General features: G+C 43.0%; 1 protein-coding gene across 11 annotated transcripts in view; it reads left to right on the plus strand.

Annotated features, from left to right (window-relative positions):
* LOC306915953 (myosin-binding protein C, fast-type-like) overlaps window positions 1-14,632 on the plus strand; it is a 50,115-nt gene extending 35,483 nt beyond the window's left edge. For all 11 annotated transcript variants that reach the window (XM_079493640.1, XM_079493641.1, XM_079493644.1 and 8 more), the window contains 13 exons: window positions 676-818; window positions 1,980-2,139; window positions 2,475-2,579; window positions 5,848-6,036; window positions 7,223-7,357; window positions 7,565-7,732; window positions 8,570-8,658; window positions 9,906-10,101; window positions 10,614-10,753; window positions 11,459-11,618; window positions 11,859-11,995; window positions 12,664-12,850; window positions 14,521-14,632. In XM_079493640.1, the coding sequence (XP_079349766.1) occupies window positions 676-818; window positions 1,980-2,139; window positions 2,475-2,579; window positions 5,848-6,036; window positions 7,223-7,357; window positions 7,565-7,732; window positions 8,570-8,658; window positions 9,906-10,101; window positions 10,614-10,753; window positions 11,459-11,618; window positions 11,859-11,995; window positions 12,664-12,850; window positions 14,521-14,558 (1,847 nt within the window). In that variant the 3' untranslated portion in view covers window positions 14,559-14,632. The remainder of the gene's footprint in view (window positions 1-675; window positions 819-1,979; window positions 2,140-2,474; window positions 2,580-5,847; window positions 6,037-7,222; window positions 7,358-7,564; window positions 7,733-8,569; window positions 8,659-9,905; window positions 10,102-10,613; window positions 10,754-11,458; window positions 11,619-11,858; window positions 11,996-12,663; window positions 12,851-14,520) is intronic.
* Window positions 14,633-14,664: the final 32 nt, after the last annotated feature.

Below are 14,664 nucleotides of genomic sequence, written 5' to 3' on the forward strand. Positions count from 1 at the left end.
TCAAAAGATTTGTATACATTTGAAAACTTGAAATGGTTATGTACAATAAGTACTTTCTACTTTTGGTACATTAAGTACATTTTGATGCTGATACTTTTGTACTTTTACTCAAGTACATTTTGAATTCCGGACTTTTACTTGTAACAGAGTATTTCTATATTGCAGTATTGTACTTTTAATTAAAGGGACACTTCACCCTTTTTGCAAAAAAGATATGTTAATGACGTTTAGAAGATTTAGAACACTTTCCTGGGGGTCTTTGTGTGTAATATGTGGTTTTAGATATTTTAGATTTTAGCAGTGAGCCCAGTGTCTCTGATGTCATGGACACTGGGCTCACTTACTTCCTGGACTACATGTTGTCTCAGTAAGACAGCCCTCCCCCTATCCACAAGGAGGAGCAGTGCACCAGAGCATTATGGGAATTGTAGTCTGCAGGAAGGAAGTGAGCCCAGTGTCCATGACATCAGAGACACTGGGCTCACTGTTAAAATCTAAAATATCTAAAACCACATATTACACACATAAAGACCCCCAGGAAAGTGTTCTAAATCTTCTAACATATATTTTTTATCAAAAAGGGTCAAGTTTCCCTTTAAGTAAAAAATGTGAGTGCTTTTCCACCAGTGATACTGTATGATTGACTCTCTCCATTTGTCCATATCTCGATCCAAGATCCTCCCAAGATCCACCTGGACACCACTGGCAACATGGTCTCGCAGAACACCATCATTGTGGTGGCAGGCAACAAACTGCGTCTGGACGTTGAGATCTCAGGGGAGCCAGCGCCCACGGTCGTGTGGTCAAAGGGAGACATAGTAAGGAAGAATGGATACGCCTAAACCCATGGCTGAGGGAAGTAGGGGTGCTGGGGGGGCTGTAGCACCCCCTCCCCCCAGGCACAGCCCCCCCTCGAACAGGAGAGAAAGAAAAAAAAAAGAGATTTAAATATGCTGTATCACAGTATTGGCACCTTATCCTGGTTAATTGCCTGTGTCAGTTCGTTCATATATAACTTGCGTGTGGAGAGGGAAAGTAAAGGCCACGTTTGCGCGTGAAAATGCGCGTGCATGATGCGCGTGCACGCGCACCCCCAGGTACACGTTCAGCCCCTGCTAGTGTAAAGTACTTCCCGCGGGCCTGCCTAAACCAGTGTTGCCATATGTCTGCTTATTATAAGCGACTTTGAGCTTGTAAAGTATAGTCTCTGTAAAGTTGTTGGTAAATTATCGGTAGATGCGGGTTTGTAGGTTCTCGGGCTATAGTTTGTTGCTTATTTGGGCTTGTTTCCTAAAGTTGTTTAAACCAGTGGTTCTGACATATTTTCATGTCAAGGACCCCGAAATTAATATGTATTTTTTGCCATGTCTGCTTAATATAAGAGACTTGGGCTTGTTTTTCTGTAAAGTTGCTTGAAAGTTATCAGTAGTTGCGAATTGCACGTTTCCGGCTCGTTTGTAACATTCGTTGTTTATTTGGGCTTGTTTCCTAAAGTTGTTTAAACCAGTGATCTACAAGCTCACACTTCGTGTGAGTTAGTTTGGCTATTTTCAAATATCCAATGCATATAGGTTTAAAGTGACCTATAGTCGCTGACCTGGTTGCTTATTTCTCTCACAAAATCTGGCAACACCAGTTATAGATTCCAGGTTGAAAAGACCTGGCTCATAATAGATACTTATAGGATGACATTAGATGACACCATGATGACATGTTGACATTGGCCGGACAGACAGGCACGTCTTAGTGCCATGAAGTACCCTTTGAATTCTACAGGACCATTATTACTCTTACTAACGTAAGATAACATGTCCAGGTTTCCTTTATTATCCCCAAACAGTATGTATTACTGCATTAGTAAGTTCTTGAGAGGAAATGGTGGACTTTTTGTACAATAGCATCCACTAGTGGCGGCATAATTACTATTTGCAGAGCCAGATTTCACTGAGCTTTACTCGTGATGATGTCCTGTCCCACAGCCAATCACTGATGCTGAAGGCCGCGTGAGAGTAGAGGCGAGAAAAGACTTGAGCTGCTTCGTCATAGAGGGAGCTGAGAGGGAGGATGAGGGGAACTACTCCATCGTTGTCACCAACCCCGCTGGAACAGACACGGCTAAGCTGTTTGTCAAGATTGTGGGTGAGTGTCAGAGCTCCAAATATACTCTATGGATTGATGGGTGACTGAAGCTACACTGGATGTTGAGTATGATTGATTGATTGATTGATTGATTGATTTGTTTTACTTTACCATACATTTGTACATATCTATGAAAAGGATAAAACACAAGAACCTTTGCTAATAATGAACACAATATAGCTCAAAGAGACAAGATATTGGCCAGTGGCACTGCCATGATGATGGGTTACATTTATGATGGAATTTGAATAGGGCCCGAAACATATTGCAATCTCAGGATTTGTGAAATGTTTTCCTTGTATGCAATGACTTGAGTGTTTTTGTGTTTTCCTTAGATGTGCCTGACCCCCCTGAGAATGTCAAATGCACCGGAGTGGGAGAGGAGACTGCCAACATTATCTGGGAGCCACCCACATTTGATGGTGGTGCACCAGTCAAAGGTAAGACATGGGCTGTATCCTGAACAGAAAAATGAAGTGAGTCCTCCCTACATTTTACTTCAACCACCATGTACACACACGCGCGCGCACACACACACACACACACACACACACACGCGCGCACACACACAAACAAATTTGGTTTTCAGCTTCACTAAGCTGGCTCGGTCCAGCTGCTCTAATGTTTATGATGTGATTGCGGGGGAGCAGTTAGGAGTTAAGTGTCCTGCTCAGGGACACTTCAACCGGGAGGCAAACAGGTGGCCTTCTGATTTCCAGACACCCCCCCCCCTAAATTCAGATTACATAATTTTCTGTATATAAACAGATTCATTAATCAAATATGAAAATATTTCTTCCCGCCCCCTTTCAGAACGAAATTCATTTCCCCCATAGGCTTTTCAAAAAGTATTTATTTAAAGACGTTTACACCGTGGACAAAGCCAACTCGGCTCGTGACAAATCAACACAATGTTTTGGGCAGATCAAATAATTAGAAAGAAGAAGAAAAAAGGCAGGTGCCACACTTTTTGTTTTGTTTTTCTTCTTATTAATTATTTGATCAGCCCAAAACATTGTGTTTACTGTCATGATTTGTCACAAGCCGAGTTGGCTTTGTCCGCAGTGTAAACGTCTTTAAATAAATACTTTTTGAAAAGCATATGGGGAAAATTAATGGGAAATTATTTCCTGGGCCACTCGTCCTTCTGAAAGTGGGAAATTTGGAATAGATCGTTTTTTATTGGTCCAACATATTGTCTATATACATGAATTCATGAATCCACTTGCTGACCGGCTGTCGGTATTGAGCAATTGTTTTTTATATGGGAATATATGTGACCACACCATTAACAACCTACGGTATAAGGCAAGATTTTCAAATTTTCATTATGCTTCATGTAGCATGTGACATGTCAAACTAGGGGGTTTTCATGATTCTGAATCCATTCCAAGCGTTAGCTTTGCACAAAAAACAGCCTAAAAAAACTCCGTAGCCCAAGGAGTGTTTTTGTCCAAAAAATGCTTGGAATGGATTCAGAATCATGACACGCCACATGCTACTTAAAGCATTTTTTTTAAATAATGAAATTATGTTAATGGTATGGTCACATATAAACCCTTATAAAATAAATTGCTCAATACCGACAGCCGGTCAGCAAGTGGCTTCATGAATGTATACATATATAGACAATGTTTTAGGCCAATAAAAAAACTATACCAAATTTCCCACTCCACACCCCCGGCTGCCGGATTACTATGTACATGCTATTGTATCTATCTTTTGCTCATTAGGTCCACTGCCTGACCAGAGCCTTTTGTGGAGTTTCTGGACAACCGTTTATCCGACCGACTCAAGGCCGGGCACTGCACTCTGTGTGGTGGTGTAGAATGCCTGTGTCAAATTTGAAGTCGGTGGGCGAGCGCCGCGATTCTCGAGTTACATGGATTACAGACACGCACACACGCACGCACGCACGCACGCACATACACACACAAACACACACACACACACACACACACGTACAGAGAAGTGGTGCATTTATTGTAAGATGTCTACAAGAATATTCACATTGCAAATGTCTCGGATTGATTGAAACCAGGTTTTCCAATGTGCAATCATAACTATAACACGATATGAACTATAGAATGTGTCCCTGGTACATCGATTTCACTGTCTGCCATAGCTAAACTCACACTGTGAGTTTCATCAAGCATAAACTCCCACTCATCAAAGAAATTATAGAACTTCAACATTGCTTCCTGGTTATTATCCTGCCACTCTGTAGGAGCAGATTTAGACCAAGACGGAAATAGAAAGCCACTCCCTCCTCAGATGGCAACCATCACACTGACGGGGCCCAGACTTGACACTGCTGGAAAACCAAACAGGAGTCAGCATAGATAATTGGAACCGATTTAGACACCAAGGGAGAAAAATTGAGAAGAGACAGAGAGACACTACAGTATCATTGGAAATAATTATCAGAATGTCACCAAATTTGACTGGATATTACAGTTATGGAACACAATCAAGCATTTAATAAAAAATAACATTTAATGTTGTCTGAGGTGGCCATACCAGTGAATACCTTAAATTGTCAGCATTAGGACCAAAGCTGAGCCAAACATGGTCCAACAAGTGTGTGTGTGTGTGTGTGTGTGTGTGTGTGTGTGTGTGTGTGTGTGTGTGTGTGTGTGTGTGTGTGTGTGTGTGTGTGTGTGTGTGTGTGTGTGTTAGACGGCATGGTACCAAAACAACCATAGCACTAGCTGTTCACCTCCGCTTTCAGGTCAGATCGATGATAGTTTTGGTTTCTCTGGCATCATCTGTTCCTCACTTTGAGTCTACATGGACCTGAGCTGGTTATTAATATGTTATTACAAACAAAATATCATAGACTTGTTGCCATTTCTTGACAAGCAACTCCTGAAATGTGTTACTTATTTTCTCATAGAGATTTCAGAAAATATTTATATTAATTATTTTAAGGCTGGAACCAAACCATCCAGGCTCCCTGGTGATAAAACATTTGATTCTGTGAAGGTTAGGGTTAAAAGAAAAAGGAAAACCGCAAAGCAAAGTGTATTTATTAAATATAGTAGGCCTATACCAGTAAGACACCCTGATGGGCGAGAAACGAATGAAACAACAGAGCTTCTTAATACGGCACATAGTTGCAGGAATTAAACTATTAATCTGGTGTCTGTGAGTTCAGATGTACAATAGAGTTGCTGGCCGGATCCAGATGTAAGTGATGATCCAGTCTTCTCCATGTATGGCTATCCAGGGTTTGATGAGGTCAGTGTCGTGATCTTCATATATGGAGATCCACGTGATGATAGTCAGCTCCGCATATGGAGATCCATGTGTTGTACCAACTTGGTTGGTACAACACAAGTCAGAACATGCCGCGGCGGCAGCAATCCAACTCGCAAGCAATAAACACCACACATGAAATGCTACGATAAGGAAGCAAGGATTCGGCCGTGATGTCACTGCAACAAGGAAGTAGCACACTAAGCACAGCAGCAGAAACAGAACGCCATTATGAAAAAAGGTCAACCACCCGCGTTTCGTTGCGTTCTTCCTGTCCCTGCACCCGTTAACTTATAAAAGTATATTTTCCCACCCATTTTCACCCGTCAACTCGGGTACCCACCGCTCAAAAACAATGCCCCTCTCTTCCAGTGTATCTCTGTTCTTTATGTTGATGTTTTTGCACCATGAGATGTTTCCTAAATACATACTTTTCCATCCATCCATCAGGTTATCTCATGGAGAGAAGGAAGAAGGGTTCCTCCCGATGGACAAAGCTCAACTTTGACGTGTATGAGTCGACCACGTACGAAGCCAAGAGGATGATTGAAGGCGTGTTCTACGAGATGAGGGTGTTCGCTATCAACGCCATCGGCATGTCGGCGCCCAGTGCCGTCTCCAAGCCTTTCATGCCCATCGGTAAAGCCTGATTTATACTCCCTACGACAGCAATATGTTGCGTGCCGAAAATAGCACATTTACAAGCCCACAATCTGATCCGTTGTGAGCATGTACATCGGCTATTTCCGGTGTGTATAAATGAACCCATAACTCAGCCACATTCAACATGCAGTTTGTTTATTGCCATGACAAACAAGATTGTAATAGAAATGTATATAATCGCGCTCCGATAAACACGTACTGTACTGTACGGTAGGTGTGGAAAACATAAACATTTAACACTCGTATAACATACAGCAATGCACAAATCAGGCTGACGTAGGGTGACCAGATCCAAACTGTTAATTTGAGGGACAGAAGTATCGCTTGTGTGGGACAAGTGGGATGGGGGACCCCGTCCCCCCATCCCACTTGTCCCTCACAAGCGATACTGGACACTGGATTAGCAACTTACTACTTGAGTCGACCATAGGCCTATTGGCTATCCTCTGGTGTCTCACATTTTGTTTTAAAATCATGCTTTATTTGTATGCTATTTTAACAGGCTTAAAACACATCTTGCAGGAAGAGACAATGAGAGAGCTTTACCAAGGCCAACTATTAGGGGACTAGCTATTAGGCATTTGAACACTGATGCAATTGCCTGTCAGTCACAATGTGGGACGGACAGGGTCTCAATTTGTGGCACACTTGAAAAGTCTTGGAAATGAGGGACTGTCCCACACAAAGAGGGACATCTGATCACCCTAGTCTGACGCTGTCTGACATCTAGCAGCCAGAGCACACCCCAAAATCCTGTTTCCTTTCGTCCTTGTCTGCCTGGATAAGTCCTTTGTGATGACTTTGTCCATCAGCTGAGACAGCTCACACTCAATGGAAAGTACTGCAGCACTGCAAATGTGGCACCACAAATAACACAGAGCATGCTACAGTATGTTACAAAAGATGAGGCCACCATCTTTGAGGACTCTGTGAGGATGTCTACACTCATAATTGTGGCATAATATGATACATTATGCCACAATAATGACTGTAGAGTGTAGAGACATTTTCTTGTTATTCCATTTCCCAGCTTCTCTCTCTCCCGCTGTCTGTTAATTGGCCTTTGTCAATGCAGCCCAGTGATTCTCTTACCTCTCCTGTTATAAAAAATTACAAGTGTTAATAATTAGTGTTGCTGCTCTTCTTTTTTTCTCCCCGGCAGCCCCAACTAGCGAGCCCGCACGTCTGGTGGTGCATGACGTGACAGACACTACATGCACTCTGAAGTGGCTCCCCCCAGAGAAGATAGGAGCTGGAGGCCTGGACGGCTACGTTATTGAATATTGCAAGGAAGGAGGTAAAGAACTTAGCCATGGTGCAAAGACCACATTCACAGTCTTACTTTGACACATCATTTAATTCCCATCAAGTGCAGAGACAGAGTGGGCGCTGTCCCGCGCGGGCAGCTTAAAAGAATGAAGAATTAACCAGAATTAATAGCCAAAATGGGAAACGCTGCAGGAGTGAAATCCCGTATTCTCACTGTTTAATTATGTTCCTGCAGATACAGAGTGGGTGGTGGCCAACGTTGAACTTTGTGAGAAGCAGAACTACACGGTGCGCAATCTTCCTGTTGGAGAGAAGATGAACTTCAGGGTAATAGCCAAGAACATGGCTGGAGCCAGCCCCCCTGCGACATTGGCCCAGCCTGTCACCATTCGTGAGATCATGGGTGAGTTATCTATAGGCTGAGATGTATGAGTAGAACAGTATTTGAACCCATTTAGGCCTGACCTCAATTTTTTTTCTGAAAATCAATATTTTCACGATTTTTCAAAAATAGCAGACCTACAAGCTCGTAGCGCGCCACTCGGTGGCGCGCTATGAGCTTGTAGATCTGCTATTTTTCAATAGCTAAATTATAACATAATGTTTAAAACACCAAAAGGGGTTCCCGCCCAAAATGGGTTAAAATACATTTATGCCCTAATGAGGATTACTAATTGTTTTTTTCAAGACATTTGAAACATGTACAGTAGTTTAGACATACTTAGTTCCTCAGTCACTCACTCACTCACTCTGCTTCCATCTGGTCCAATCCTGTGCAGCATATGTTGTGCCTTAATAATTCCCCCAAGCCATTGAAAGGAAAGTCAATTTAGACAAAAAGTCAGATTGTTTTGTGATTTGACTACATTCCTAATCGTCATAGTAATCCCCACATATGGGCAAAGCCATTTTAAACATTGGGCTGGCCTTAATATAAGTGATTTTCATCTGTTGCTTCTGTGCTCCATGATTGTGAACCCAGAAGTAGTGATTCCATCCTAATAACACATTTATTTATAACCACATCCCATTCTGTGGGTACACTCACAAAATAGCCGATCTACAAGCATACAACACAAGCTCACGTGTGTTAGCTATTTTCAGCAAAGAGATGGTAGCCTATAGAGGGAAACAAGAGTGGACTAAGTACAAAGCCAACTCTGGTCAAGTTTAAATATTAAATGAAGTATTAAAGTATTAAATAAGTATTGAAGAAGTTAAAATGAGAATCCTCCATTAGAACTGCCCAAGATCCGCCTGCCGCGTGAGCTGAGGACCAAGTACATCAGGAGAGTTGGAGAGAAGATCAACCTGACCATCCCCTTCCAGGTTTGTAACGTGATCCATTTCCCAACTCAAGTTGTCCAAAGCTATAATCTCGCAAACCACTGGACCCATCAGTGCCAAACTTTATATGACAGTAGGTCACAGAAATACCTCCACTATTTCTTTGTCTTCTTAAAAATAAATAAAAACTAGAAAAAGTGCCCTTCTGGGCACAGGTCTCCACCAGGAGGATAGGAGTGTGTGTGATGTTTGGCAAAATGCCTTTGATGGCAATTGGATGATTTGAGGCATTTTGTTCCAAAAATGTGTTTTGCAAAAATCAACCTGTTGGTGGCTCTATAACAGGCCAATGTGAAAAGGGTGGGATATATTCCTCAGCCTAGTAAGAAAATGTGTGAAAGATTTCACGTAAATTGCACGCTGCGTTCATGATTTGAGGCTTTTGTTCAAAACAGGGCAATCTTGCAAACTGTGAAAGCCAATGATAGCCAATTAGGATGGAATATGAAATATCGGACAGATCCGACTTGAGCACATGACCATAGAGATACTGTGTAACGATTTGTGAGATTTTTGGACAGAATCTGGAGGAGTAATATCAAAAAATGTGTTTTACAAAAGTGGGCCTATTGGTGGCGCTATAAAAGGCAGATGCGGAAAATGCAGGTCAAAGGTTTGTCCTTGGCCTCTAGGGAGTGTGCATGCAACGTTTCACGCAGATCGGTGCAGTTTTAGGTAAAACATGTGAAAAGCTGCCTCATGGTGGCGCTATAACAGGCCGTTCTGGACAATGTGGGGCAGAGGTTCATCGTTGGCATCCAGGGAGTGTGTGTGCAAAGTTTGGCATCGACCGGGTTAACGGTGCCGGAGATTAGCTGATAACAGACGGACGGACACACGGACGGAGTGCAAAACATACTCTCTCCCCATGCCTTCGGCCTGGTGGAGACAATAACTGCCCATGTCATTGGTTAGAGTTTGCAACCCATTTTTTCACCCAGTGTCAATTATCTATTGTAATCCTGGGCGCTACACTTCCTCTGCCAACCTGGGGGGGCAGCGGACTGACCTCATGCTTCCTCGGTTATTTTGTTTCTAAAGGCACAATGGTACCATCTTATATAGATCTTATAATGAGCAATAGTGAGTGCTAAATACAGTATAACCCAACATCCACATGATTCAATTTCAAATGGGGGGGGGGGGGGGGGGGGACATAATTAAACTTAAAATGCTCTGTTGTCTCCTGAATGGTGTTATATGTGTTTCTTCATTACCTGCACTCTTAGGGTAAGCCACGCCCTGTTGCCACATGGACCAAGGATGGCGAGCCAGTTGATCAGAAGAAGGTGGGCGTCCGTAACTCATTCGTGGACTCCATCCTCTTCATCCGCTCAGCAGAGAGAGATCATTCTGGAAAGTATGAGCTGGTTCTAAAGATTGAGAACATGGAAGACAGGGCCAGCATCGACATCAGAATTATTGGTAAGAAACCAGCGCTTACACAGCGTTCAAGTTCAAGCATCAACTGTCCGTGTAAAAAAGGAAGATTTGGAGAAAAGAAACAAAACATGCTACAACGCATAAGTCATGATCACAGTGAACAAAGCATGTAGAAACATGTGATGAACAATGAACAAAGTAAGTGCAGAAAACGACCACAGAGATAGCGGCATTATTTATGTAAGTGATGATGCCTTTGAGGAGAATGAATGACAACTACTGTATGCATTGAGGGAAATGCCCATACCCTGGTCTGGAATGAAGATTCTGGAATGAAATTACTTAACTGTTCTGATCTAGTGTGAAAAGGAGTAGGAAGGTAAAGGATTTGTCATTGACTTGTGCAAGGACACTTCCAAAAGACATCTCTTCATTAGACCACTATACAGTATACCCCTTTGTAAACAAGCTATTTAGTATGAAATGTATCCACGCAGTTGAGAACAGTGGATGAAACCATCATATTTGTTTTCTTCTTTTTTAAATCCAATAAGAGAAACCTGGGCCTCCTCTCAAGGTGAATGTGGTGGAAGTCTGGGGCTTCAACGCAGCACTGGAGTGGGAACCTCCCACAGATGATGGCAACTGTGAGATCACCGGATACACTATCCAGAAGGCAGACAAGAAGACCATGGTGAGGGTGGAAGGATGGAAAGAACGAAGAGTGCCTGTGTCTAGTATTCTAACAGTGCCGGACATAGTGTACTGTATTAGGCCTGACCTAAAAAAATTAAAAAGAAAATCTTCTAAATCCTCCAGTTTTCTGAAATAAATATTTCTGGTAGGCCTGCTATTTTCTCGAAAATAGCAGACCTACAAGCTCGTAGCGCGCCACTCGGTGGCACGCTATGAGCTTGTAGATCTGCTATTTTTCAATAGCTAAATTATAACATAATTTAAAACACCAAAAGGGGTTCCCGCCCAAAATGGGTTAACAAAGAATGTTTTGGAATGCATTTGTTTTCCCAGCATGCAATTATCTTTGGTCTCTCTCAGTCATAGGCCTGACTCACACCTTCACAACAGATTGATGTATAGCTGATGCATGAGACTTATTGACTGATGCAAGCTCACAATGCATTTCTAATGGGAGTCACATGGTTTGACACAACATTTGTGTTGTATGAGGGGGTGGGGGGCAGTCGAAACACAGCCGAAAGCCGTACAACACAAATGTTGTGTCAAACCATGTGACTTCCATTGGAAATGCATTGGGGCAAGATGTAAACAAACCCTTTATTTACATCTAGCATGCATCAATGTTGTATGCTAGATGCGAAGGTGTGAGTCAGGCCTTACTCTGTATCCTTCTCACTCTCACCATTGTTTACATCTCTAGGAGTGGTTCACTGTTTATGAGCACAACAGACGGACAAGCTGCACAGCCTCAGACCTGATCATGGGCAACGAGTATGTGTTCCGCATCTACAGCGAGAACCTCTGTGGCTCGAGTGATGATCCTGGCCTCAGCCAGAACACAGCCCTAATTACCAAGACAGGTGTGTGTGTGTGTGTGTGTGTAATGTAAGCTATACATATCTACGAAGGTGATTATAGCTGCGATATTGATTTCTCCGTACTCATGGTAGTTTAACTACACTACACTCAGGGAAACATGCTCCCCAACTCAGCGACAGCCAGTCATGTGTTGCAAAATCAAGATATCAAGTGTGACATGCCGTCAAAACCCGAGCCTGATTTACAGTGTTTGACAAACCTTGCCTCCCTCCTGCTGCTAGCCCTGGACTACAAGCCCCCTAACTTTAAGGAGAAGGACCAGACCTGCCAGCCAAAGTTTACCCAGCCTCTGGTGGACAGATCTTTGGTTGCCGGCTACACCACGACCATTAGCTGCGCTGTCCGAGGCTTTCCCAAGGTATGTGCACATGCCTGGCTAAGTAAGTTAAAATAAGACTAGCGTAGAACACAAACTTGAATGTGTCCACTGTCCACACATGAGTGTCATTTACCTTTTGGCTGCTACAGTATGTGGCAGAATTAAAAACCAACTATAGAATGAAAACTGACTGATAACCCCTGTTCAACTATATCAGTGGAGGTAACAAACAGAAACACAAAAAAACAGTAGAATTCTTGCTGATAAGGATTTTATACACTTTGTTGCATGCAGTGTCACACACTGAAAATAGCCGATCTACAAGCTCACAAGGGTGCATCGCGTTAGTCCAACATCCCAATATTCAGACCATAGGAGCCCCATACGAACCCTATCCCCAAACCCTAACCACACACAGAAGCCACGAGTGAGTCTTAACCAGCCACGTAGTCAGACTAAAAGCCCATTCATAGTCCAGATTTCGGTGAAGAGAACTACAACATGACGTCATGCTGCGGTGGTCACTGCTCACTCTCCGTTTTTAACCACCGTTTCAGTGGTCACCTCTTCACCGGAACCTGGACTATGTATAGGCCTTAACGGGATGTCGGACTAACGTGTACCCGTGCCCCCCAGGTTGTAGTTTGGCTATTTTCTGAGTTAAATTAACTTGTAACCCCCCCCCCCACACACATTTCCTCCTCCAGCCGAAAATCGTCTGGCTGAGGAACAAAATGATCCTTGCTGACAACCCCAAGTACATGATGTTCAACAACCAGGGGGTATTGACCCTCAACATCCGTAAGCCCAGCCAGTGGGACGGGGGCTGTTACGTCTGCAGGGCTGTCAACGACCTGGGTACCGATGAAGTACAGTGCAAGATTGAGATTCGAGGTGGGGAGCAGTAGTTGGTAGTGTTTAAATTAATGTAATTGTATTTTATTCTCCGCCAGGCCGAAGGCGTGGCTGAGACCATTTTGCCCCCTATCCGTCCGTCCGCCTGTGAACAGATAATCTACGGCACCGTTAGCCCGATCGAAGCTGTGCACGCATCCAGGGAGTGTGTGCAGTTTCTTCCCCAAATTGTTCAGATTGGGCCGTTATAGAGTCACCAGGTGTACGAGGTTTCATATTCAAGATTGCCATCTAAAGTTTGCACAAGTGTCTCGTTTTGAACGAACCATGAGCGCAGTATGCGATTTCATTAAAGCTTTGCACACACACACATTCCCACATTGGCCTGTTATAGCACCAGCATTTTTTAACAAAATGCCTCTGATGGATGTGAAAGGCAGAGGAGGAAATGGCACATTGGCCTACTATAGCACCACCACAATAACCTACCTGACCTGGCGGAGACCTGTGACCTCATTCATCATCATGATAGACAATGCATTACATATCAGAAACAACAGTAATTGCAATAGATTTACAGAAAACAGTGGGGGGCAGGGGGCAGAGGATGCCACTCACATGTGGCTCCTTCCATGGAGCTTGTTGAGAGAGTACGTTGTTTGCATCCCTGGGGGAAATGAGTAGTAGGGCATCAATTTATCTCTAAGTCGAATTATATTTTGCCATGTTTAAGGGTCATATTTAATCATATTCATATTTGATCAAGGTGCCAATTAAAAAGTAGAGTGTGCTACAAAGTAAACAGGATAAGAATTAGGCAATGTCTACGTCCAAATGACAAATCCAAATTGTCGATGAGCATAAAATGCAGATGTAAAAATGTAGGCTACTAGTCACGGTTTGCAGAAGGACTGAACTCAAATGCATGAGCCACAAGCAGAAAGGTCAAATTAACTGGTTTATTAAACAGAAAGTCAAGCTTATAAAATAAGTAGCAGTTGCAAAGCAATAAACCAGAAGTCCAAAAAGAAAAAACCTTACAGATGCTGACGAAGCAGGAAGTCCAAGAATGCAAAACCTTTCAGAAGCATGAAGCACAAATCAGGAAGTCCAAGAATGCAAACTCTTCAGTAATAGGCCTACGACAAATCCAAAACATCAAGGTAGAGCAATTAAGGGACAACGACGTTGAGAACCAGACAATGACTTATGTTCTGACAGTTTGTGTGTGCAATGAGTCCAGTATTTATAGGTGGTGGGTTGATCGTAGCAGCGTCCACAGGTGTGTAAAGGGCTGGGCTGAAGAGAGTGGAACCAGGTGTGTAACTAGCAGAGCTGCAATGGGAAGTGGGAGTGGCCGAAGTGTCTGTGGAGACACAGACCTGACAACTAGGCGATGAGTTGGAATCTGAAGATGGGTTTCAGACAATATCTATGTTTCAGACTGCGGTGGAAGGTGGGGACTCGGGAGTGACTCTGCCCTGCTGACCAACAGAGGGTCATTCCACAGCTTGGGAACGACCTATAATTTAATTCCACGGCAATAACCAAACAGTCAAAGTTTAAACATGATTGATTGTACTACTGTAATAATATAGTGTTTGGAGACAACCAGAGACTATAACCTAACTACCTAATAAGGTACATTGTTTGTGTGACTTTGCTACGTTACCCTTCAGTCATAACACCAACTCTCTCCTCTGTCTTAGTTCCCAAAGAGCCGGGTGACGAGGAGAAGGAGCAGTGAGAAGCCGAACAGCATTGAATGAATTTATTATTATAATACATATTATATTATAATACATATTATTATGTATACCGAATGAAACTTAGTAAAATAAAAATAGCTTGAA

This window comes from Electrona antarctica (assembly GCF_951216825.1).
Source record: "Electrona antarctica genome assembly, chromosome: 22".
NCBI lineage: Eukaryota > Metazoa > Chordata > Actinopteri > Myctophiformes > Myctophidae > Electrona > Electrona antarctica.